Source organism: Malurus melanocephalus, unplaced genomic scaffold (assembly GCF_030028575.1).
Source record: "Malurus melanocephalus ecotype Western Australia unplaced genomic scaffold, MMel_1.1 scaffold_41, whole genome shotgun sequence".
Lineage (NCBI taxonomy): Eukaryota > Metazoa > Chordata > Aves > Passeriformes > Maluridae > Malurus > Malurus melanocephalus.
The window spans coordinates 3,354,217-3,381,027 of record NW_026623273.1 but is presented as its reverse complement, the minus strand read 5'-3'; the positions used below and the strand labels follow the sequence as shown (position 1 = coordinate 3,381,027).

The 26,811-nt window shown below is 36.8% G+C and overlaps 2 protein-coding genes across 2 annotated transcripts in view; both read left to right on the top strand.

Annotated features, from left to right (window-relative positions):
• CUNH5orf34 (chromosome unknown C5orf34 homolog) overlaps window positions 1–5,701 on the top strand; it is a 10,293-nt gene extending 4,592 nt beyond the window's left edge. The window contains exons 5-12 of the mRNA XM_057364743.1: window positions 821–944; window positions 1,769–1,860; window positions 2,072–2,141; window positions 2,434–2,601; window positions 2,994–3,082; window positions 3,797–3,889; window positions 4,705–4,745; window positions 5,495–5,701. Of these exons, the coding sequence (XP_057220726.1) occupies window positions 821–944; window positions 1,769–1,860; window positions 2,072–2,141; window positions 2,434–2,601; window positions 2,994–3,082; window positions 3,797–3,889; window positions 4,705–4,745; window positions 5,495–5,688 (871 nt within the window). The 3' untranslated portion in view covers window positions 5,689–5,701. The remainder of the gene's footprint in view (window positions 1–820; window positions 945–1,768; window positions 1,861–2,071; window positions 2,142–2,433; window positions 2,602–2,993; window positions 3,083–3,796; window positions 3,890–4,704; window positions 4,746–5,494) is intronic.
• Window positions 5,702–6,342: 641 nt separating this feature from the next.
• TMEM267 (transmembrane protein 267) lies at window positions 6,343–17,844 on the top strand. Its single transcript, XM_057364742.1, has 4 exons — window positions 6,343–6,474; window positions 8,406–8,586; window positions 10,131–10,518; window positions 16,442–17,844. The coding sequence occupies exons 3-4, from the start codon at window positions 10,195–10,197 to the stop codon at window positions 16,775–16,777; spliced, it is 660 nt and encodes a 219-aa protein (XP_057220725.1). The 5' UTR covers window positions 6,343–6,474; window positions 8,406–8,586; window positions 10,131–10,194; the 3' UTR covers window positions 16,778–17,844.
• The last annotated feature ends 8,967 nt before the right edge of the window (window positions 17,845–26,811 follow it).

Genomic DNA, 26,811 nt, shown 5'->3' with positions numbered 1-26,811 from the left:
CACACACACACACAAAAATCCCTATACAAAAAAAAAGAAAAACAAAAAACCCCAAACTTTCAAATTGAAATTGCTGCATCTGCTATTAGCATTTAAAAGTCTTAGATTAAAGCAGCACTGGTGTTTAAATCTTCAATCTTTCTGCCAAGTATTCTTCATTTTTCCTCAGTGTAATTCCTAAATTTTCATCTTATCTAAACAAAATGTTCAGCAGCACTTCAGAGCTTTTTTCTCAGAATTCTGATTTCTTTGGAAGTACGGTGAGTAGCCATTCTTATACTTAAAAGTTCTACTTTCAGAGACCAGGCATCTAACCACARAATTGCAAATCTGGGTTATTAAATGAGTTTTAGGTTCAAAGATACCATATAATTACAAGTTTAAAATATTGATCTTCATGAAATACACACAGCTGCAGTGAAAATTAAGACCTTCAGATTGTTCAGGAATTTTTCAGTGTGGCAGTTTTCTGTGTACACCAGGTAGGGCTGGTCCATTTAAAAAGTTGGATTTTTCTTTTCAGGATCACTATGTTTTGTTGTCAGTGGAATGAGCAGCTCTTGAGACGTGTTTACTTCAACTCAAAAAAAGCTTTCTTTAGCTTATTTAAATCCCCCCCATGTTCAAAGAAATTGCCTGGTAATGCTAATCTTCTGCATTAAAAGATGTTACTGGTACATTCTGTTGTTTGTGAAACAGTAGAAATTCTTCACATGTGAGTTGCTGAAAGTGTGTGTCTGCTTATTGCTTTCTTCAGGTGTACTAACCTGTTTTGCACAGCATTTTAAATACTTGCTAAAAATCTTGTTATTTTTCTTAGATTTATCCATGGTAGGACAAACATCACAGAAATTTATCCTGGTGATAACTCATTTTTCAAGTCAGAGGGAGCATTTTTGGGAAAATACTTCGTACATTATGMAATCCAAAAAGGAACAAAAAAGGTATAAAACTGTTTTTAAAAGCTAAAACTACTTAAAAGTAATGTTCCAGATTCCTTCAAGTTAACAGCTTCCTTAAGACATTTGGCTGTGCAGTGTGTAGTGAAGTCTCTACACTGCTAATTACTATAATGCCTGAAGCAAGCCATTAGTCATACAAAAAAGATAACCCCTTTTGTTTCAGAATGTATTTTTGTAAAATTTACACAAATTTAAGATGAAAAATCTTCTTCATTGTAACATTTCTTTTATCAAACTCTAAAATGCTGTAACAACCTTTTTAATTTAGAAGTTTAGTCTTTAAGCTAGTATATTGATTTAGAGTTTAATCTCTCTGTACTTGGAAGCATTTTCTACTCTATGGAAACAGAACCTGGAAGAATATGCAGGTTTTGTTCAGTGCTGGAGGAAAGGATTTTGCCTCTCTGTGGCTGTCTGTTAGGTTCCCCCATAGATGAGGTCTTCTCAAGTGCTAACGCAGCACTTGTATTTTCAGAGCAAAATTAAGGATCAGATTTGTACTCTTGGAGCCCAGCCTTTAACTTGAGACAAACACTGTCACTCAGTAATGAACTATAATATGTCTGTGATGAGAGAACTTCCGGGTTCTTAGTGAGTGTGAGGAAACTGAATATTTTAGTATTTCTTCACACAGACATAGACTTAAGGATGCACACTTCTCAATGAGATATTTATGTTCTGTGGCAGATGTAAATGTGATTGTAGTTGGTTTCTGAGAGGTTAGAAATCTCATAACTTGCTCTTAATGCTGTTTTTATGCTACGGTACCTGTAACTAAATCATCTTCTTTCTGCTCTTTCCTGCAGGTGGAAGAAAAGATGTATTCAGTGAACAGCCTGCCTCCTGATGTGCCAGGAAATCCATACTCTATATCCTCTCTTATTACTCAGGCAACTAGGTAACTTTACCTTTGTGACATTAATTCCATTGACTGAGAAAGGACAGGAGTTAAAATTACATATAACACTGTTACATTAAGTATAAAAATTAAAGGAAGTTATATTAGCACTGAGGACATATGTAAACTTACAAAATWAAGGTTGCAATGCTTAGAAGAAATAGTAGGAATGAAAGGTTTCATATTTTTGTTCATTTTTTTTCCTTCTCAGAATACTTCGGTATTGCTGCAAAACAAAACTATCATTAAGTCATAACTGTTATCTCTGCTGCTGGAAAGTGGTATGTAGCTGAAAATTTATAAATCTTGCAATGTTTTAAGGAAGATTGCTTATGCAGGCTATAGGGAATAGGACTTGATCTAGAGGGAAGAATGTCCTTACAGATCAGAAGGTAGATAATTGGGAAACAAAAGCATGCATTTAAAAATTATACTTGAGAAGTAATTGCATGATGAAGAGAGTTGCTTGTGATCTGGAAAAACAATTTAATTAAAAATCTGGAACAGATACAAACAGTTTTAATTATGTAAGTAATCTTTCCTCAAGTTTTTAATGTATTTGTTTGGTTCTAGGTACCTGAGACAGATGGACGGGAAATGTTGCCAGTTTTGCTGTATGAAAAGGTTATTCCCCGCATAGGAAGACTCATTGTGTACTCAGATTATAAAATCCATGCTGTTTTTTGGGATGGGATGACCCTCACTATGGTTTGGGATTTCAGCTCTTGTAGTGAGATCCAGGTAATTTGTGACTTAGAGAAGGACTGTTCCTAAAACTTGCCATTAAAAAGTGGTACTAGGAAACTAATGAGGATATGAAACAAAAGTTCTGATGCTGATAAAATACAAAAGCAAAAAAGAATTGAAAATTCTACAGGTTTGGAGACATTTYTCCAAACTTGGAAATAATTTATTCTTCAGCACAAAGCAAGAGTTGGAGATTTGCCAGGTGTTTTTCCCCTGCATATGTCATAGCAGACTATACCAGATTCTATCCTTAGCAAACCACAGACTTGTGTTTAAACTGGATTGTTCATAGATATTTAATTCTTAACTGGCATATTATAATTGCTTTTTTTTTTTTTTTGGACTGCAGCAGAAAATTAATATTTGGTTGTTTTTTTTCTTCTAAGATAAATGAAGATGTAGGCTGGTGTAAGTTAACTACTCCTGATGGGCTACAGCAGCTAATACAAATAAGTCATCCTGGAATCTATGAAAGGTATATGCAATTTAAACAATTTAAATATAAAATGTTTCTCTCTAAATTCTCTTACGTGAAGAAACAGTATTKACTGACAATATACTCATAGGGATGGACCAAACATGTAATGATAAAAGCTGCATCTTGCTTCTGGCAAAGATTCAAGACCTGTGTGACTCAAGGGCACTGCATGCTGTGATTCCATTATAAATGTTACTGCAATGTCTTTTTAGAAAAATAACTAGAGCTGCAATTTGGCATTTACTTCAGTGGATTGAAAAGAAACCCAGCAGCATTTGTCCTTTATAGTGCTGATACATAGAACTGAACAGCACTTTATCCAATTTTTGCTTTATTACAGATATTGACCTCTGCCTGCACACTGCTTTTTCTAATCTGCTTGCTCTAATTACAGCCTCATTATGGGAATTGTCAGAAGTTTACTGTGCTGCATTTTAGCAAGCAGATATTCACAAACAAAAATTAGCACTTGTACACTATTCTTTACAAATCATATAGCTTTTTTATAATTTTCTGTAACTGTATACGTCTGAATATGAAGATTCTGGATGAAAAGTGGGATTCAAAAACTGGGAGGGCAAACTAGAGAAAAATTTAGATTTTGAATCATCGTTTTTTTTCCACATCCAAATGACTTCCAATTTTTGCTTGAATTGATAGAATATATTTCTCATATAAATAACATTTTTTCAAATTTTCATATTAATATAGGTACATCAGAACAGCAATAGAATGGTGCAGAAATTTGAATGACAGGAAAGAGACTGCTGAATATACCGCACACTCTGTAACTGAAGAAAATTGGTATTCATSTTTATCCTAAATATTTTATTATCTATAATGTTGAAAGCAAAACTCAAAAATACTATAAACTGTGAATTTTATAGCTTGCATTTCCTAATGGTCAAAAATGAAAATTTGTTTTTAAATCCATTTATTTTTTGTATGGTTTCATACTTTGCATTCAGTGTTCAGAATGTTTCAGGTTCAGGTAAAGGTTGTTTCACTGAGCTTAGCCTATCTTCTTTAAAAAGCAGAATTATAGTGACTTTGTCAAAGAACAATTAAAGTTACAAAKATAGTATCTTGCAAGGAAAAAAAGAGAAACCAGCCTAAGTGCCTTTTAACCGACCATCAAGCAGTCCAAAACAGTTCTTTGAACTGCTTAATGACATTTGTATCTCTTGTTGACATATTTGTCCTTTATCATACATACTACTGACCAAAAATCTACTGACATCATCTGCAAATATACTGGGATTTTAAAAATGTGCTAACTGAAATAAATTACAGTTGCGCCTGTTACTAAAATCATAGCAGATTCAGCTGATACATTTTATAGCTGATGAAATGAAAATTCTCTCTCTATTTATATACACTTCCAGCAAAGAGACTATTCTTAGAGCAGAGACCCGATTTTTGGAAACACAAATGATTGACAAACATCAGCCATTGAATAATGGTATCAAAGGCAGAAATAAAGCTTTTTCACTTGGATTTTGCTGATCTAATTTTCAGTATTGCTGGAAACTGTTAAAAATTAAAATCTGAAGTAGAAAATAACTTTGAGAACCTTTTATGATACTAAATAATTTAATAACCTTTATTTCCTTGGACAGGTCCGCTGATGCTGAGCTCGAAAAAATACAGAGATTTAATTGTATCCTTTTAAAAGCTGTAGAGATTTTTTTCACTTTTATATTCTGCTGTTCATCTGCATGTTCAGATCTGCACTTTAGATTATCAAAGGCTCTCTATTCTGATCTTACCTTATTTTGCTGTCTTACTTCTTAAAATTACCTCTTTCATACTTAGCACTTTTGTTCTATCACTTACCTTGTCATAAAGTTAAAAAAACAAACAAAAACAGTATTGAAATACAAAATTAAAATGAAAAGTCATCAGAAGACAAGGCCCTTTAATGTGTATATCATCAGTTTTGCTAAGAGTCATCCACTGATCTGTTCTTGAAAGAGGAATAACATAGTTGCCTTTGGGCTTGTTGTGGTACAGTATCTTTCTGTTTATCAGCTACCTTAGTAGCAATTGTTCCATTGTGTTCAGCCAGCTCAATGTGCGCTGCGCTGAATCTGCTTAAAGCCATTCTATAATTGTCTTTAAGCCAGTGTTCAATTCTATTAGGATGAAAAGTGCATACTGTTAAACCGCAGTGTAACGTGAGTTTTCTTTTCAAAGTAACTTTTAGATAAATTGAAGTCTAAAAGACAACAACTTAAAATGTTGCAGACATTTTAAGTAATACACTCTTTCTTTTTTTTAGCTATGTGTAATCACCATGCCACAAAATTTGAGACTTTGCAAGACAGAATGATGAATACAAATGCAGGGACTAATTTTTATCTTTAGGAGGAAGAGTTTGAAATTTTTTCTTAACAAAGTTAACACTAGTTTTATTAGACAATAGCAACATTCTGAAAAGGACATCTGTTGCAAAATCCAACCCATCTGGTATCACTGGCAAAAAAAAAGAAAACCCCAGTGAAACGGAAGAACTCAGTGAAGGTTTTGTCTTGGAGGCTTTGGAAAAAACTTCTAAAGTCATTCGGGACATTGAATCTCTGCTTACGGCTTCTGGGAAGTGAAGCCCCCAGCACATGAAGCGCTGTATTCCATGTCTTCGTGGGAGCTGTCCCAGCTGTGTCTGAGGAGGCTCTGGAATGAGAGAGCAATGACAGCTGAAGCCAGAGAGATAACTTGCCAGTATACTCCCAGTGAAGTCTGTCAGGTGCCAGTGTAATATCGATAATAACACCAGTGGTGTATTTAATATAGGCAAAGAGAACAGCGGAGATGATAGTGCGCTGCTGTATGGACACCTCAGGCCTGACCTGACAGTGCTGTTTTTAAATGTATGAATGTTCGAGTCAATTTTGTTGATGCATCACTGCTGAAGTGACCCGGSTAGAGATGGAAAGTTTTAACTGTAAAAATGTGTTTTATTCAGATGCTTACCCAAGAAGTCTAATAAAAAACGTTTCCCAAAAGCTTTCTATCACGTTGTTTTGTAGTAAATAAACATTAATTTCAGGACAGCAGACGCTTTCCTGCTGTGTGCTCTGTCAGTGGTTCACCATGTCTTTAGTGCCCAAACAGTCAATTCTCATCCCGATTTCCCTGCACGCTGATGTTGTAGTTGCCACGCCAGGAGCGTTTCCCCTCAGACCCAGGCCGCGCTGCCGGCACCGGGCGCGGGTGGGAGGAGACGAGGCGGGCCCGGGTCCCAGGCTGCTCCGCGGCCACGCATGCTTCCTAGCCGGCTCCTTATCGCGCTTCCTCCCGGCTCCCTCGGCCGCTGTCTGCCCGCTCCGGCCGGGATCGGAGCCCTTCGCCCATGGGCTGAGGGGCGGATGGCGGCGGCCGCACTGCAGGTGGGCTCCGGGCGGGCGGGACGGGCGGGGCGGCGCCGGAGCCCTCAGAGCGCCGAGGGCCCGCGCCGCCTCAGCTGCTCCTCATCTCGGGCTTGCAGGCTGATTGCCTGCTCGGTGTTCTTCGGGGTCTGGGTAAAACACTAACGCTTCCCTTTTGTCCTCTCCAGCCCCAAAAATGCGTTATCATTATCTGAKCCCAAAATATTTGCATGATCACCCCAATACTGCGTTATAGTTATCTGATCAAAAAATGCTGGTGCTAAGAGTTCTTCGTAGATAGTCGTAGGCTGAGGTCTCCTTTTCGATTAGTTCGTACGCTAAAGCTATGAGCTGGTGTTTTAATTCTGCTTCATGCAGTTATAATATAAATTAGCATCCAATGTCAAATAATGAGGGGTTTAAGAGATTATAGAATTGTAAGGGATTACAGTCTTTTGACTTCTTGTGTATAAGGAATAATTCTATTGATGGCAAAGTGGTGTTCTGTTGTAGGTTGGGCTTGATATCAGACGTGTTGTCCGACCTAATCCTGTGATTCTGTGACTTCATGCACTGAATTCCTCTATGTATTTGTGTACCTGATAATGTCTTGTAAAACTGGGGCAAAAATTATGGAGAGCAATATTTCTAAGTGGTAATTTTAGCCTTTGGATTTTTATTTTGCTCATACACCATAGCCTCTTAGTGTTGGCTGTTTTCCCAGAAGTATATTTACAGTTTTGATCTAAATATCTAATTSTGTCAGTAATTTAAAGTGTTAACTGTGCATTCATTATAATTTTCTTGGTAATTTCCTTAAAATAAATKAAGCATATCTGCAAAATTGCACTTKGAGATASAGAGGTTATGCTTAGTGCTTTATCTCATGTACAAATGACACTCTTATCAGCTGTTGTGTTTTTTGTGAAACCAACCTAAAACTTCCCTTCAGCATTTTAACTGGGGTAACCACACAGAGGTTTTTAAGCATTCTTGTGTCAATWATTASAGACTTCTYMGTTTTAACAAGAATGTAAGCTCCAYGACTGCTTTCCGAGATTWTTAGGCTGGAAAAACTGTCATGCCTTATTGTGACACTTTGTAAACAGCCTGAAAAGCATCATTTTTCAGAAAAAAAAGTTCTAAGTTTTACATTAAAATTATGRTTTCAGAGATTATTTTGGTTGAACAGAGTTCTGCTTTTTCTAGATTGATTTCACTGTTGCAGAATATTTCTAGGTAATGCTGTTGTGCCTGGGGGTGTGAGTTGATTCTTACACAGGCAGCACTCATTTTTGTCTAAAAGGTGGCTGAAACAAGCTGTGTAAAAACGACAGTGGGCCATCACTTTTGACTGCAGCCAACCCGAAGCCCATTTTGCATCCTRTTCTTCATTCTGCCTCAAAGAACACATTTTAATACTACCCATAGCAAAAGAGTGTAAGCCTAATATAGAATTTACACTGACCTCTGTTGCTRTATGAATTTCTAGATCTCTCTTTATCTATGCCAAGATCACTAAGTTGTGGGATGGAATTAACAAAAGAGATCTCTGAATGGGATGCTGAATGTTTCATTAGACAGGAATCTTTCATGCACAAGAAGAAATCTGTGGAAATGGATTTTCTGTCTGTTGAAATGCAGATACTTGGAAGACTGGAACTGTTCTTTTTAGACTTMTTGACTTTGGGTTTTATTATCTGTTAGTTATTTTCATAACTAACTGTTCCGTTATTATTTCTATTCTTCTCTTCTTAATGGTCTTTCTTACTGCTTTCTTTTACAGAGCTTCAAAGCTCTAGCTGAAGTTGCTTTTAGCTCCTTCATATTTTTTTACAAATTAATTAAATATATGTTTATTCTTTCTGGAGTATTTTACTGTTGTTCATATTTCATGTATGGTGTTTTACATAATATCAGTGCTTACTGGTGCCTGGTTTGTTTTTATTTAGGATGGACCAAATGGTGTTTGGTATTTCCTGCACTGGACTGGGCAGAGCGGATTCAGAAAGCACAGAGGCTCAACACTGAGGCATAGACAACATTTCCTTCTGGAGTAAGGCACCTGCAATGGGCAAAAATATCCTAGTCSCAGGGAAAGTTTGATTCTGACTACTGGTGTGCTTTTCAAAGGTATGTTGCTATATCAGTTCTTCACAGATTGGATTCTTACACAGCTTTTACAGGAATTTTTAATTAAATCCTGCTTGACATTGATTGCTGTATAGAAGAAACATTTGTGAGGGGATTGACATTTTTTCCTTAAAATGGAATTTATTCAGCAGTGTGTACTGTAAGGTCACCCRCCAGAAAATGGCACTTTGATCAGAAAATGGCACTTCCATTGTTTCAGGAACTGCTTTGTGCTTATACATTCATTCAGAAGAGGCACAGTCATGGTTAACAGACTCTAAACTTGACCCACATTTTTCATCTCTGTGCAAAGCCCATGTATTATTCATGCTTTCTTCTCTTTTTTTTAATGTTTTCCTGATAAATGATTCAGTGGACTTTTTTTTTTCTACATAGATGGTAGTAGTTCTGTCTCGTGAATAAATCTACAATAAGCAGGCATGTAAATAACCTGGAAGAAATATTTGTATCTTGTGAGTTTTATAGTCAATAGTATGTTTAAAATCATAAACTGTTGTGTGTCAACTTTGTTACTCATTTTCAAAGGAAGTCTAATGCACTCAAAAAGTCCCTTCAGAAYAAAAATTTACCCAATAAAGAAGGGTTGTCAAGATTTAATATATTGCAAAAAACTATGAACTCATGGGAAGAATCCATTTTTAAACATGATATAATCTTGAAACTGTTGTCCATTCAGCTCCCCCAAAAGACTCACATAATAGTTGGGACACTTAGAATTTTTCTTGGAAAAAGAGAAGTTATGAAGATAATGTAGTAGACAATAGAGAAGTTCTGAAAGTAACAGCAGAGTTTTCTGCTGAGAAAAAGGTAGTTTTGTAAGGAGGTAGTTTTGCTTATTTTGGTTGACTAAATCATTGTTGTATTTGTATTTGCTATAAATAGTGAAGATTTTTTGTGGGTTTGGTTTTCTTATGGCTTATTCTACTTTCCAGTCTCCAAACTAAACTAAGGATTCCTCAGGAAAGGGTACCAGGGAAATAATACATATGTTAGCAATGAATGAAAACTAAAATAGTGGCTTGGATTATAGACTAAAAATTCAGTTTTAACAGTTGTTGTATAGAGCAATCTGGGATTTTGAGCATCTGTCCTAAGAATCCTCCAAACTGAATCTTCTTTTGTTGTTACAGTGTATTGGATTAAATCCAATCCAAATAAATCCAACAAATTGGATTAAATAATGTATTTAAGACCAGAAGGAATCTCAAAACATACATATTCAATGAATTATCATAGATGTGTTTCAAGTGGTTTTGTAATACTTAACATTTCAGTAAATGGAATTAGAGGTCTCCATATTACTTGTGCTGGCTCTAATCAAAACAGTATAGGAGTTTTACTTCAGAGCTGTAGTGTTCAAGTCAATAAATTAACTTCATTGAAATAAAAAATTCCCTGGGAATGTTAAATACAAACACTGAATTTGGGTTCTTAATGCCCAGTTGCAGCTGTGATAACAAATGCTTTGTGCAAATGGATTTTCTTTGTTTAATGATTTTCTTTCTGATCTCTGACATTTACAGAACAACTGACGATACAAAGGACAATGCACAGAGTGTATCCCGATGACATTTTGTGTGCTGTGACATGGTTTTTGTCATGGCATCTGAGACTGAAAAGGCCCATGCTCTTCTTCAGACTTTCAGCACAGCCTCAGTCATTTCCAGTCTAGGTTTGGGGATATTCTGCTTCATAGCAGACAGATTTCTGCAGTTTTCCTTCATTCAGCAAAATGACTGGCTCCGAGCTTTATCTGACAATGCCGTGCATGGTATACTGGGAATGTGGTCCTGGGCAATAGTGATTGGACTCAGGAAGAAAAGTGATTTCACTGAGGTCACTCTGGCCGGCTTCCTTGCCTCTGTCATTGATGTGGACCACTTCTTTCTTGCTGGATCCTTGTCATTAAAGGTAAGTCAATAGTGATAAATTAAAAAATTACTAATCTGTTTGCTTTACTGTTCTACCATGACCTAAACAAAAAAAGTTCCATTGATAATTTAATTAAATACGCTTAATAAATATGCAGGAATTATGTTTATATGTAGTTGTTATGATTTTAAAAGCCATAGAAGTATTTTACATCTACTGTTAAGTTTCTGCCACTTAGAAGGAAAAAAATAATTTTGTGCACGTACATGATATTTTATGTGTATCATATGGTTGCTTTGTTATCCAATTTATGCAGTCAAGTGCTGCCTTGCACACTTTCATGGATGAAGTGGATGATTCCATTTCTTTTTACAGTAAAAAATACCTGAAATATGGGTTGGAAATATCTGAAATATAGATGATAGAACTTGTTATTTCATTTCATTCAGTCTTTCTAGTAATACATAGGTTTTAGCCAGCCCTAAGTATTTCTCCCACAAACAAGCTGTATGTGAGCTGTCACCTTTCAAAAGCAGTCTGAGTTGCATTTAAATGTAGTTCATTGAAAAAAAAAAAAAACAAACCAAGAAATAGTAGTAAAGCAAGCATCAGCTTGTTAATARAAGTAAAAAGTTGAATTGGTTCCTGTTAAGGAGTGAATAGATCACCGTCCATTTGCAGAAYTGCTTGTTAGGACAGAGTTTGTCAATAAGATTAGTACTACCAGATGATGGCAGTCTTTTTCAGTCGTTTTCCTCTTCTAGTTTGCTCACAATACTATTACACTGTTCATATGGATGGCAAGGGAAATAGCTCCAAGGCATGCAGGCAGGGAGGAAGGAAGGCATGAAGGAAGGCAGGAGGGAAGGCAAGAAGGAAGGAATGGAAAAATAGTTTTTGTTTACTTGCAGTGTCACTGKTTTTTTTTTGTGTAGAAAAGATGCCTTTTTGCATTTGCTCAGTTTTTCCTTCTTGGCTTCACCAGTGCTGAGGAGAACGGGAAGAACTGGGTCCCTTTGACCTGCTGGCCACAGTCCTGATGCAGCCCAAAATACCACTGACCCCCTTTGCCACATGAGCAGTCAGGCTCCAGCATGTCCTGRTGTCTGGCATCGTTCTTCCCTAAGTGCTGGTTGTCTTCTTTTCTCTAGTTCTTGCATGATTAAAAAAACTACATATGTAAAGAAAAAGAAGATAGCTTGGCTTTTAATGCATCCTATATTATTMTTACAGAATAATAATATGGAATAGAATTTAAATCTCTAATTATTCTTATCTGGTTTTTTTTTTCTTATTTTAAAGTCAGTAAATGCAAGTAAATTAATGGCTAGCTATTAGAATGTATTAAGGTTTTATTGCTGCYTTTTCATGCATTTGAGATGATTACCAGTATTTTTCTTAATTATGACCACTAGATGTCACAGTTCACCGAGGTCTGTGTGGAAAGTTGAGTATTGAATTGTGTCATGGAGTTGGGAGGTGACCTGCCTCTTGGCAGTGAGGCAAGATTAAATATACTTACATCTTCCATGATGGAGAACATTTACATAGCTTAGCCTATCCCTAGTATGTGAAACCAAGTAAATTTTTGTAATTTTGTGACTTGATTTCTTCCTGTGTTGTTTCAGTTCCCAAGCATGTAGCAGTTTGTTTTCTAATCCAGCCTGAAGTATTGTTGTTGATAATTAGATCTAGTTCTCTTCTTCTTTAAGATTTTTTTGCAAAAGACAGCTTATGTCTGTGCTCTGCCCAAAAATGTTTTTCAAGTCAGAAACACAAAATACAGCAGGTAGAATCATAGCTCTTTTAGTAGCCAAGTTTATTTAGCTGAGGTGAGGAGAAGACAAGATGCCCAAAAGCTTTTTCAAATTGRTTTGCCTACCAACGCCTTGCCTTGCCTCGCCTTGCCTTGCCTTCTGTTAACTGGACTAATAAAAGACATAATCCAGTGTACATCTCTTTACTCTTAGAGCAAAAACATCATTACAACTTGCAAAGCCAGCATTCTTTACAAAAACTCTTCTCAATTAAATAACTTCTAAAAAAATCTTAAGGGAATAAATTTATGTTTTCTAAACCTCTTACTATTTCTCTCCATTTCTTTTTGCCAAAATTACTTTTAAAGGGTCCTGTCCMAACCCATGAGTAGTATTTTAGCTGAGACTTCATTTGAGCCAAGTACCATAGATTAATTCCTAACAATGGCACAAAAATACAGTGCTTATGTCCATATAAAAGGAAAAAATAATCTGTTACAGGTTTTATGTCTTCTTGCAGTGCCAAAGAGTTCCTTTGGTTTGTGGTGTAACATAATCCCCATAAACTTTTCTTCTGTGTGTTATGTGGCCAACTAGATCTGATTGTAATATGTGATTTTCTTTCTTCGGCTTAATATGATGTGCCTCTCAGTTTCATGGCATAATTTCAGGCTGTCACCTATGTAATTTCTTACTTCATGGGATACTTTTTTACTACATGTTTGTTAGATACCTTTTTACTACGTATTTGGTAGTTACAGTCCCATTCTTCATCTTTAAATTGTATGATTGGGAGAAACTGCATTAAGAGACTTCCATGTTTGCTGCTTTTGCAACACATTACTAAATAACTAATAAATTAAGAAATCTAATTAACTAACCACACCACTATTACTAATTTGTACCAATAGTATTTTTCACATTACTCTGCTCAATTACCTGTAAAGCTCTTCATCATCACCTTTAAATCTGATGACGTGTTACCTTTTCTGGAGTAACCTTTCTGTGCAGCACAAGGCAGTGCTGCCTTCTACGTCCAATTGCTACCTTCACACTACTCCAGTCACCTACTTCTGTTCCTGCTGACACAGCTCGGTGCTTGGGTTGTCTGGCCATTGGTCTGTTTTTCATGGTCATCATTATTTTTCTGCAGTATTCAGGGTAAATAGTCACCTGTGGTATTTATGTGTTTGCTCTGATAAATACTTGTGTACCAAGTACCATGTGATCTGACCTTTTGCCCGCATTATTTTTGCAACAAGTATGAAGGCTACAATGACTTCACTACTTGGAATTTGTAGTTCTTTGTGTTCCATGTGGTTTTTAGTGTGCATGAAAGTGTAGAAGAACGTGCCTCACTGTCTGTCTCTAAAGGTGGTAGTTCCTGTGTCAGTCCTGTCCTCGGTCAGGAGTGCTGGCACGGCATGATGGGCTGCTCCCAGAGTCCACCAGGACTGCAGCTCMGGCACTCATGTTGCAACACAGTCGTTCAAAAATTGCTGCCTTGTTACTAAAGACTCGCCAAATTCTGAAAGTGTAGAAAATGCAGTKGGTGGCAAACATACATAACACTGCTGGTTAATGTGCCACCCATTGCCGACCTGGGCTGCATCGGAGCATTTCTGGAATTGGAGAATAAACTTTGGGCAAGCACAGTTARTATAGCATTGAATATGTTACTATATTATGTTACTTGGAATATGTTACTCTAAACTAAAGACTGCAGGCTCACGAGGCACCACAGAATATGAGTGAGGGAGCATCTGTTGTTACATTACATCCATGGTGTCACCATGAGCATTAAAGCAGATAATTTGYGTGGGTTCTCCTGCATTCAATTATTGTCTCCTGTATCCAGCTGCTCATTGTAGTGAGAGAGGCTGGAGGAGCAGCAGATTCCAGATGATCTTGCACCTAATTGAACATGTAGGCAGATAGAAAAGGTCATTTGCAAATAAATTCTGTTTGCAACTTTTTCCAGGAGGTGTAAAACAGAAAAGGCTTGTACTAACTTTTATTTTTTTTTTTAAGATCTAGTGATTTCTAAAGGCAAACAAATTTGCCTATTAGGAGACAGAGAGAATAACAGCTTATATTACCAAACAGAACTACCTGCTTGTCTCTAGGGCTTGGCAACTCAAGGATGTAAGTATTGCTTTAGTCACAGAATGTGAAAAAGGAAACAGACTGTTCTTCTGTCAGACCTTGGGCAACACCATATCAGAAGYTTGATGGCCATACTGCAGTTACAAAATTGGGCTTTCTCTTGCTGAAATTGAGCACGCAAGGTTGCTATACAAACAGCCCTGCCGTCTAAAATCTGTATGAAAAGAATGCAAGAATCACCTTTCCATAACTGGATAAAGATTGGCACCAATACTGATAAACTGTGTACATAGGTAACATTAAAATTTTCCTTGCTCACTGTGTTGGTGTTGGCACCTACCCTTAATAGGCCAGAGGGAAAAGACTAATTTAGACTTCGGTCCTCCTTTTTCTTGAAATGCAGAAATAGAGACCAGTCAATAGAATATCTGCTGAAACATATCACTGTCCATGTTTTTTCAGAATTAGGTTAGTATGTACTTTTGAGGYGCTTGCTGACAGCAGCAAAAATCTGACTCTTTGTAGGGCAGGTGATAAACAATTTCATCATCACAAGATTTTCTGCTTTAATCTGTGAACAATCTTCTTGTGAAACAGAACTGAAGTTTAGAATACCGCCTTTGYACCAACTTAAAGGAACTGGATCCACAACATTAGAGTTAAAAATTGCTGAGATGGTTTCTGAGCTTTTAAATCCCATTACCTGATCAGGAGAGTCATGGATAAGCATGTGGTGGGAAGCTAACAGAGCAAAGCTTTCTGCAGTCCTTTCAGTGTTGGCTTTGATTTAAAGCGTGAGCTGTTACATTTCTAGGTAGTTCATAACTTCCCATTTCTGTATTAGCTGGCTAAGGCTACATCAAAGTTTCCTTGCAGAGAAGATAGGGTTCCATGCAGTTATCTAAATTATGCGTTAACTTGATAAGCCCACCTCAGAGTCCCACTGCCAGGCCCTCTTGCTGTTGAATCCTGCAAGGATTAACTCAGCTGAAGAATGAACAGGTTAGAGATGCTTTGTTTGCTTTCKGCAGTAGGTGTTCAACACAGGGATGTGTTCAACAGGGCAAACAGATACACCACTGTCACATTATATCTCTGGTGCCTGTTACAGTCTTTCCAAATGTTCACCACTATGTGAATTGAGCCAATTAACATTACAATAGATGGCACTTTCGTAGATCTTTTAGTAATGTGCTGTTGTTTCTCCTGCGTTTACCAAAACAAGGATCTACTTATTTGTCGATTAGAAATCCAGAATACCATTATGATTCTTTTACTGTGTTTGAATTTGTGGTGATGTTGCTACTGAGTACAGCCACAGAATAGCTTCTCAAATAAGAATATTAAATTGACATTGTCACTTCTTAAAATGGCTAAATCTAATCTCACTAGTTAGACATTCATCTTATTAAACCAAATATCAGGCTTTCAACTGAGTTAAACAAGTAGTTGATACAAAAGAACTCAGTCTCAAATGTTTCAGATGTTGGCTTATGAACTTTGTTTTGCCTGTCCATGTAGAATACAGTCTCAAGTGATCAAAATACATGTAACTTCATTCATATTTTTGTTGTATTGAAAATTATTCTTCTGTTTTAAACACTGTGCAACTGAAACAACTTTATAGGTGGCAATTGTAGTAAAATACAGGATGTATTTTTGAAAATAAATGCCATTAAGGCTCATTAATTATTTCAAAGAAAATATATTAAATATTTAAAGTGTATTGCATGGTTGTTTGTGTTTTAATTGTCTTGACCTTCAGTACATATAATCAGTGCAGCAGATTGTACAGATTCCTGTATACCACATGACAAATGACAAATAGGATACCTCATCCCTCTCCCTCCCTGTTTTGCTGTTGATAGTTCTTAGTAGGATGCATGATTCATATCACACAATAGAGACAGGGCAGCACACAACTCTCATGCATGAAATAATCCTGTTGTTGGTTTTGATTAGTTGCAATGGAAAGGAACAGTATGTTTTTCCTTTCTGCTTCGACTGAGTCACYCGACAATACACCTGTAGACACCCATGAAACTTTTCTTCTTTGTAACAATTGTAGCCATTGCCCATAATGTTTTTCTCTTCTGCAGGCTGCTCTGACTCTTCCACGGAGACCACTTCTTCATTGTTCTACTGTGATTCCCGTGGTGGCTCTTTCTTTGAAGTTTTTTATGCAGCTTTTCAGGCTGAAGGACTCATGGTGCTTTCTGCCCTGGATGTTGTTCATATCCTGGACTTCTCATCACGTCCGTGACGGGATTCGTCATGGCCTGTGGATCTGCCCATTTGGAAAAACTCCTCCTTTGCCATATTGGCTGTATGTGGCAATTACAGCATCTTTACCTCACCTGTGCTCATTTATTATGTATTTAACAGGCACTAGAGAATTAATGTCTATAAAACATGGAATCCGCATTGATGTATAGGCATGATGGTTTTTAAAGGCTCTTTGTGCTAGCGCTTGAAATAATCTGCCTGTCCATCACAGAAGGGTTTCCTTTTACACCTTCTGAGTTAGGCACTTGAAGGTTGTGGAGCCAATTACAGCTCTTGTGACAATTATTTGTGGTCATAGAACCTACTTAATGAATGATAATAATTTTATATCTGTACATTCCCCTTGAATGGTATGTGGTCTTCCATGATAGTTCATGCATAGCCAGCTGATTTATGAAATATTTAGTCTCTGTAGTAATTAAATTACAGTTTACTGCCATTCATCTATCACCATTCACTTTGAATTTGTATTCTACCTTTAGAGAATACATTTCATCTAGATAGTATTTGTATAGCACTTTAAAAATGGGAAGTTCTATATAGGGTTACTGAGGATTTAATAGTGTATGGCACTTCTGAAAAAAACCCTCAGTTAGCCTTTTGAGTTTATTTATTTATTTCTTAGGAGTTCTGCTGGACTCTTGTATTCAACTATTTTAAAAGAAATACTGCCTATGTTTCACACTGTCTATCCGCACCTCTTTGAACCTGCTATTGCAGAGTGTTTTACTAAATTCTGAATTCCCCTATAGTTGCTTGGTATTACATTTGCATAAAATTACTAGCTTCAAAATTAGAAAGGAGAAGACAATTTGGTTATCGTATTTTAGTGTGTTGGCCAAATTGTTTAAGAAATACACTAATTATGAACACTATTTAATTTAAACCTAGAAGTTTTAGTAAATAAGGATTGTATGAAGATTCAGGGAGACACAAGAAAATAAAATTTGCTCATGATATAAGTTTGCTTAAAGACTTYACTACTCAATAAAGCATTTTCCATTAAGTGCAATATCATCCTCATAATTGTAAAGTAAAATGCATTATTATTATTATTGTTATACAGAAATAGAAACTTCCTCATAAATAAGTTCCTTAAGGAAAAGTGTTATTATGCTGCAGGTTTATGAGGTAGTAATTTGCACTATGGACTACTCCATTTTCATTTACAGACATCTCTCAGAAAGAGTCCCAAATTAAAAATTGTCTGGTCTTGACTAACCATAATAGTTTATGGTGTACAAGCTGAGAATGTCTATTAATATTTTTTTCATTTTTTATTCATTGCCCATTAAAGAGATGGGGCCTTAACTACTCCAGCTTGTGATAAATAGCTGTCAAAGGGGATGATTTTTATGGAACTGCATGTGTAAAGTAGCATGTGCTTAACTTAAGGTACCAAGGGGTGCAAGGGTTTATGTGATGTGTTCGTAATACATTTACATTATTAAATGTATATTAGGATAAAGTTAAATTAACTGGGATGCCTGTCTTAATGAGTACCAGAAACTTTCTGTGGCTTCAGAATACTTAAGAGTCTTTTCAGCACTCTATGCTATGGAAAGTGTTTCACCTCTTTAAAATGTGTTGTTCCACCAAAAAAATAGTCTCTACCCTGTCTGTTCTTCATGTTAGAAATGTAATGCCGTGCAAACTTGTCTGATAGTACGCTGGGCCTGTCTAGCCTTTATTATAAAACGAATAAAAAGTTTCCTTCTTGTAAAGAAGATTGGAAGAGCAGAACATTCCTGAGGGTTATCTTCATGCTGTGGATTTCTGTCCCTTAAGGTTTTCCAGAAACAGCATAAGAAATGTCTTACTTTTAGAGCCCTCAAATCAAAACTATCTTTTATCCAAAGGCACGGTGGTTGGCTAGGGGACCATTCCTCATTTATTTACTTCTGTCCTGTATTTTCAGCTACAGGCTATGAAATGCCAATAGTGAATGCACATTTTGTGCAAGGGGTGAACACTGAAGTCCATGTAGAAAATTTTCTGTATTCTTGTTTCATAGTAAAATATTKGTATAATTTTGTGCTTTATCCAGATTTCTTGCAAAGGGAAATGTATATAGGAACAAAGTGTAGAATTACACTTTCTCACTTTTAGRTTGTAGCTGTAGCATTTCTGGTAACTATATGTCCACCCACAGTCCTTAAGATCGGTACTGTACTGTTCTAGCTATGTTTAAGGATCAGTTAATGGGTACGTCTTCAGTAGTTTGAAACTACATATTCATTCTCTGTATTTCTAGATATTTCTGTGTGAGCTTTTACAATAATTCTGAGCTGTATTTCAAAGTACCACTTTTTCTGGCCACGTTCTTAGACCAGTTCTACCACAGCAATAGGTGAACCCCTCTCTGACACATACAATCAGAGAGACATGGCAGTCTCACACCTCAGCCTGACATTTAGGCAGCTTTAGCTGGGACTGCTGGCAACTTTTGAAGGTAAACCGACATGTTGCATGTAATGGTGTAATTTGTGGGTACCCAGAGTGGGGTACCAAGGAGAAGTTAGGTGTTTGTTCCAGCCTGTGTGTCATGGGCAGAGTGGGAGCTACAGAGTTTATCGGAGAAGCCCTCCCAATGAGTCACAAGGCACAGACAGGACCCTCTTGCTTTTTAAACTCTTCAGAGAGGCCTCTGGGTGCAACTGGATCCAGCCTTAGCCCCAGATTCTGTCAGAGCTTTATGTTAATTTATTAAATAGGTGTTATCCAACCTTTTCGCAGTTTTGTCGCACAGGATTAAGGATGACAAACCAGAGATACTTATATAAAAAATTAATTATTTATTATTATAATGATTTGACTAAAAGATCTTAATCAGAATTATTTGCTACGTAGTACAGGTAGCTATAACTACTAGCTTAGTTCAGTCCACTATTCTTGAAGCAATATTGAAGCAATTATATCAAAGGTAGGAAAAGAAATTATGAAGTAGAGATTGATGCTACTCACCCACACCAGTGATGATGGGCTGATGTTTTTCTCTCAGCACTGAGGAGTAACTCAAGGAAGGAATCTCCATACATGCTCCAGAAAGGGTATTGTTGGAAGGCTCTCCCAACTCGTTGAAAAGTGGGAGTGGGCCATGTGCTTCTGGGCCAGCAGTGTCAGCTCAGCATCTTTAGGTAAATTAGCAGTTGTACCACTTGTTTGTTGCTCTATCTGGTACCTTACCAGTTCTGCCACAGCTTCACCTCTCTATCAGGTATATTTAACTTGGGGATTGATGAGTCAGGCTGRTTTCAACATCACTCAGCACCAAAAGCACCAATACAACCCCCTTCTCCATTCACCACTGATAGCTTTGCATTGTTCAAGTTGTTTTCCCAGCAGATGATACCCCACATCACCCAACACCTGCCTGCTACAGACGAACTGCCCAAAAACTCCTTACCAGAATTTCATGTGCATTTCAAATTCACTGATGTTTTCAACTATGCATTGATCCTGCCATGTGTAGCAAAATCATGACAAAAATAAACCAATATGCTGAAAATACAATGGCTTTGTGTTTTACTGCATGCATTACTGTAAAAGGTAAATGTAAAATACAAAAAGCATGAAAATGACCCAAAACATGATTTGCAAGTCAAGCTAATGATGTGCACAATTAATGATACAGATCACTAAAATATGAGGTATTACAGTGATTCTTTTAATATGGCAATCTAAACATTTTCATGTATTTTCAAGTTGAATTTAAAATATTGAAGTGTAGGGTTTTTCTTACTGCCCTTGTTGAACTGTGCTGCTTTTTTTCTTGCTTTGATGGATTGCTGCTGAAAAAAAGTAGATACTAATAGTTGCCAAGTTAAAAGAAGAATGTTAGACTGTGTCTTCTCCCCAGTCCCAGAGAAATAAAATTTCTCCTTATTCTATAGTGGCCTTAACAGAATAAGTGAACATGTTTCTTATCACTTTGTACTCTAGTTTAAAATATAATCTGTATTTTCACTTGACTGCTAGCATCACTCTTTTCTACAGTACAGTGTATCATATCATGTGACCTTAATAAGATATTGGTAAGCAAATTATTCGTAATTGATGTTATATTCCAAGGAAAATGATGCTGAGTTTGAGTTAAACTGAAGTAACTTCTACAGTAGGCCACTGATATTGATTTATTATGAGAAGAACATTTCCTTTGCTAATTGAAATAAAGTTCCAGAAAGAGGGAGAAGGGATTAAAAWTCAGTCTGAAGGAAATGTTAGTACACAGTTAATTTTGGACACATATATTTTTATTCCATCACTGTCAGTATGAAGCTAAGTGATGAAATGCATCAGAAGAGTACATTTCTGTTTGAGTAATTGAGCCAATTTAAATTCTGTCAATTATGCAAATTTATTCAGGGCAGAAGAAATTTTGTATTCTCAGAGTTACACAACGAGCTTCAATCAGCTGGTAACTTTGAGCCCACAAACCAAGTTTTGTTTCTGCTACTGGCAGACCTTGCTTTGAAACAAAAGAAGAGCTGTCAAGTTGAAGTACCCTTTGSATTCATTAAAAAAGAACAGTAGTAACAATTTTCTTCACATTAATTAGTTGGTGCCTTCAGTTCTTTCTTTMTATTTCCCAAATTTTACATCCTCTGCACTGAATTTTTGAATTTATATCTTCAAATTGTAAAATTGAATGCTGCATTGTATAACTTAAACCCCCCTATTAAATAGTACATATATATACATAAATATATATATACATAAATACATATTACATGCTGATCTTTCTTCCTATGTTCATATAATAATTTTCCATTTTTTTAACTTAATTTTGTATTGATTTTTCCTGGGATGAGGAGAATTGTTAGTCTCAGTGACTGGAAAATGCAGGGATGCTGCATCTTAGCAAAAATGTTTTAGKGCAATGTGAAGAGAGATTACAATGCCCTTTTGATATAAGTTTTCAGTAGATTTCTAGGTAGTTTTTAAAAACAGATTTGTTTAATCAAAACTAATAGACTCTAAACATTAATGAATACAGGTGAACATCTGTGTGAAACTGGATTTGTATAATGAAACAGTTGCAGGGGTAATCCACCAAGTTGACGTTGCTGTATCCACCATAGAAACAACTCCTGTGACCAAGGAATGTTTATAATATCCCTGGAGCTTTCCTTATGCTGCCAGGGGAATTCGTTCTCACTTTGATCTCATTTTGCACTTTAAAAACGACATTGAACAAGGGCTCCTTGCCTGGTGTGGGATAATTTCCTTAAACTGCCGTCCACTCATTCACATTGGTTTTTGCAGATAAACTAAAGAAGCTCAGTACAGTAACTGTGGAAAAGAAATTAAATCAAAGGTAGTGGGCATAATATTGGCATAAGGAATTTAGAAGGTAGGATGCTGCTAGTTTCACAATTCCATTCAAATTGCTAATAAACAAAAGCAATTCCTTTTTATGTGTTACTGCTAGCAATTTAGAAGCAAAGTTCGTAGTGGCTGCTCTAAAAATTTGCGGCATTTCTGGGCCAAGTGAATACTGTAAGATTCGAGTAATAAGGCATTATCGATGTATTTCCAATAAAATCATCTGTGCCATCTTGTTCATTTAGCTGTATACACATAGACACACTCAGTTAATTCCTAGTCTTACTGTGGAAACATAGTTGTGGCTTGGGGGGTTTTGGTACAAAATGCTGTAGCTAGCATGACCTTTCAACAAAAGTAATTTTGGCTTCATGTAGAGAGATCTTCCCTTCTATTTGAGAGATTTTGTTAAGATTAAAGTTTGAGTGCTTTACCAGCATCTTTTGAGTGAGTGTTCTGTATGCCTTTTATGTACATCAAACATAAATTGACAAAGCAGAGGCATTCAGAGCTTCATACTATAAAAATACATGTGCACAATTTATTTGTAATTTTTCCCCAAAATGAAAAATAATTCCACTGCTCTGGYATCATGTATATTGCATTTAAATATCTATATAAATGTTGATCAAATGGTATTTCTAGTAATTTTATATGGCTATAGAGACACCGTCAGTGTTCCATATGCTCTTCTGGTGCTTGACTCAAGTTGGATGTTAAGCATGATCCTGCTGCCTCAGTGTGCCAGATACCTGAGCTAGGTGCAGCAGACAAAAGTGGTAAACATCTGTTTCATAGGAAACAATCATAAAGAYCCTTTGTATTCAGTGTGTGGTTATTCAGTCTATTCAATGGTGCTTAAAATGTGATTTATTTCTTCCTAAAAGAGATGTATGCTTTTGGTGTACTGAATTGCATTCCAGTTATCACAGATGCATCTAACTAGATGGAACATGRCCATAATTGGGATTGTAGATTGGGCTTGTCTTCCTGTCATTCACATGATTTCCTCTCGCTGGAGAAGGAAACTATCTCTTCATGGACTATTTTATCCAGGGGTTCTTTGACATGTAACATAATGATGTAAGCATAAAAAAGTGAAGCAACTGGAGGCAGTTCTCAGGAAGCACTGATGCTATAGTTGCTTCTAGACTGACATATTTCAGTAAAAGGATGACCAGCTTTTTAAAAATAATTTTAACTTTTAAAATGCAGATGAAGCAGTTATTGTAAAGGTACACAATTCTGTCAAAATCTGCCCAAAGACAGGAGTTTCTCTTTGAAAGATTTCACAATTCCAGTTAGAGTATTTATAATGGCTGGGATTTTCACTACTAAATCTTTGCTTTAGTTTATCATTTGTTCTAGATTTAGTGTATGGGGACTTAGACTAGGAACATGAAATTTGTTACAAGTTTACGCCTTTTTCCCACTTGAAACTTAACACAGAAKAGGCTCTGTTTAAGTGCCCTAAAGTGGAGCATGTATTAGTCACTGCTAGTCTCTGTGGTAATATATAAAAGCGGATCACCTGATACTGTCACGGTAAATATTTCTTRCAGCTCGAAACTCCTGATACTGCCCTGCAGCACAAGCTGGGAGATGTGGGCTGTATTTGCTGCTGCCATCTACAGACTCAGTGCAAAGAAGGGAGTGCTCAGTTAAGGGAAGCCGTGGCTTGTGAGTGTATTGAGATGGGCTCTGTGCTTCAGTGGTTTCTGTGAATGTTAAAACCTGCTTCTGTTAAAGAGAAAATCATGAGTTTCAAAAAAAGAGGGCTTTTTCCCCCCAATGAATTTCAGCCACTGAGAGTCTTGTTGAATGATCAAATTTCTTGAAAACTCATTTCAGATAAGAAAACCAGTTTGGCAGGGACTTGATTTACAAGTAAGTATATCCTTGCTGTCTGTTTCAAAGGCACATTTCTGTTGTTCTCTGTTGCCTGGATTAGCTTTGCAAAAAAAAGGACATGTTTTCTTAGTCACCAAGTGTGAGCATTTCCCCTCTTTATGGTGAATACATGGAAAGTTTTGGAAGTGTTGAGCAMAATTTTTTTTGCCTTTGGCACATATTGACAAGCATTCACCTGTCATGGCTGTGAAAGGTATTCAACAAAAGATGAAAAAAGCATTGGACTAGGCATACACTGAACACTTAAATCAGAATCTGTCCAAGCTGCTTACCTARCAGGCTCTAGGTGAATCTGCTCTGGAAGAAAGTAACTGATAGAATGAAAAAGTCTGTTAGAAAACAAAGCATTGACGACAGAATTGCTTTGCTCTGGCTTTTTTCTTCCCTCAGTTGTTSTACCTCCCGGCCTTGCAGAAGGAGYGGCCTTTCAGTGGGTTCTYAATGCCTCATGGTGTGCACACACTCCAGAGAAAGGGGAAAGGTTTCAAACGCACAGGTGGAGGTGAGCTGCCAGATTGTAGCTGAATGCTCTGTTCCTCAGCTGGTGGTATGTGATACCAAGAGGGCGTGGGGGAAGCACCTCTCAAAAGGATTAGTGTTGGTTGAAGGCAGAGAACACGTTATTTCCCTGGCACCAGTGATATTTCATTGTGCCAGTATATCTCTCCCATTTCCCTGGCAGGAATTACTTTACTGCTGGAGGTAGAAGCTTTATTTTTCAGCTGAGGTTCTGCACTGACATAATTACATCTAGAGAGGTAATAAACTGTGATGTTATCACTGTAATCAGAACAGCTCCTACTAAAAATTTCCAAGTTTGTGCTACACCTAGAGTTGGTGGGGGAAAAAAGGAACACAATGCTTTGCACTGGAGATGTTTGAAAATACTCATATCTGGTCATGTTTAGAAAGGGTTTTGYTATTTCTGCTTCCCTTCTATCCCAAAGTAAACCATACTTTCAGGCCTTTATCTGCCTCACACTGAATGAAAGAACTTGCAGAGTTAAATCTAGAAGAACATTTAGTTTACAACATTCTTAAGGCTTTCTTTTAGGCTTCCAAAGTCAAAACATACTGAGGTGTTTTGGGACATCCAGAAAAAAACATTTCAAWGCTAGTGAATGTTTTATCCCTTCATACTTTATCAATATAAAACTTCACTGCCACTTGTTTTGTTTCCTGCAGTCCATGACTAGATCTTTCTTTCTTCTATCTCCATTACTTTCCCGGTGAAAGCATATCATGTTTGTCTTCAATGTGCTTCGTAAGAATTACGCACTTTCACTASGTCCCTAATTAGTTTAGAGAAGGAAAAAAGCTTATTGTCTAACAGTAACAAGTAGGAAGCTGGGCCAGTGAGTTTGTTCAACAATAAATTCTTTGAAGCTGAAGAAGTAGAGCTGAATGGACAATGTAGTTCTTCAAGAGGAGGACTGATTAGAGAGGAGCTCGTTTCAAATTCTGTAAAGACTAGCTTGGAGTTTCATGGTTAAATGGTAGGTACCGGTCACTTCCTGCTAGCTGACCTAAAGTGATGAAATAGTTTGGGTTTTAAAATTACAAAAACAGAGCAGGTTTTGCAAAAAACTTTCCAGTGCCAGGAAACAGGATCTGGAATAGTGATGAGGAACTGAGATATCAAATTCACTTGCCAAAGTAAATCAACTCCATGCCCCAAGTTAGCCAATGAATAGAAATGTGCAAGACCCTTTCCATCCAAGTATTTGATGGACTGGAAACCACTGGATAATTTGAAAAAAAAACAGGTATTGAAGTAGATTACAGGAAGACAGTGTGTTCATGTCCTCTGGAGGGCACAGAACCACCCCTGGACAGGGCAGCCAGCATTTAGTTGAAAGATTTTTATTCCTGTTTGATTTCTGTTGAAAGCCAAAGACTGGATCTCTGAARAAGTGGACAAGTCAGGGTGGTCCATCCTTAACTGAAAATATACAGTCAGCAGTGCTTGAGTGTAAATGAGATTAAATAAAGAAGCATATTTACTTGCCCAATTTCAAGTGGCTAGCATAACCTAAAAGACATTTAAGTGCAAATTTACRCCTGTGTATCTTTGCAAATCAAATTAACTCTGTTACATCAGTGCAGGCTCCATCTGCTGGCTGTGGGATGAGCTTGGTTTGCTGTAGTAGTCTCATGATGAAACTTTTACTGCAAATGAGGAATATTTGGTGGCCACATTTAAGGGGAATTCAGAAGAAAAGCAGGCCAAATCCATCAACCAAATCCCTTAATGAGTGAGAACCATAGAAGCAGACATTTTATTAATAACATTCTTATTAATGATTTATTTGTCCTGTGTATTGCAGGGAGGTTTCCGTCACTCAYTGTGTTAGATGTTGTCTAACAGAAAGACAGTCTGTGCCCAAGTAGTCATACAACATGAATAATTTGGTTTATATCATGTAAGTAACATTTAACCATAGAAATATGAAAATAGATGAAGTGATCGTAATCGTGTTTAAGTTCAAGTAACGGACTTTATAAATGAAAATTAGAGCTAATAAATGCAAATTAGTAGTTCTTTAATCAAATTGTTGGCATTCCCCATACTCTATGCTCTAGTGAAATTCATGCCTCTGGTATTCCATAAAGAGAGTGGCCAGGAATATCCCCATGCTTTTTTGCTTTTTCTTTAAATTAGTGTTAAAAAAAAATTCTTAAGTACATTTTCCTTAGACAGTGGCAACATGGAGGATGATAGGGAWGATCTATATGCAATTCATGCATCATTTGGCTGCCAAAATATTTAATCTCCCTGTGTCCCACTGTTGGAAAAGTACGGCCTTTTCTAAAAGTGTGGCAAAACAGATTTTCCCCAAATGGAGCAGTACAAATTAACCCAGCTGCCATCCTGTCTACTGTGTTTCATCATAACACATGACGGAGTTCTACGCTGAAGTTTTTTTGTGCCATTCTGCAAAAAAAA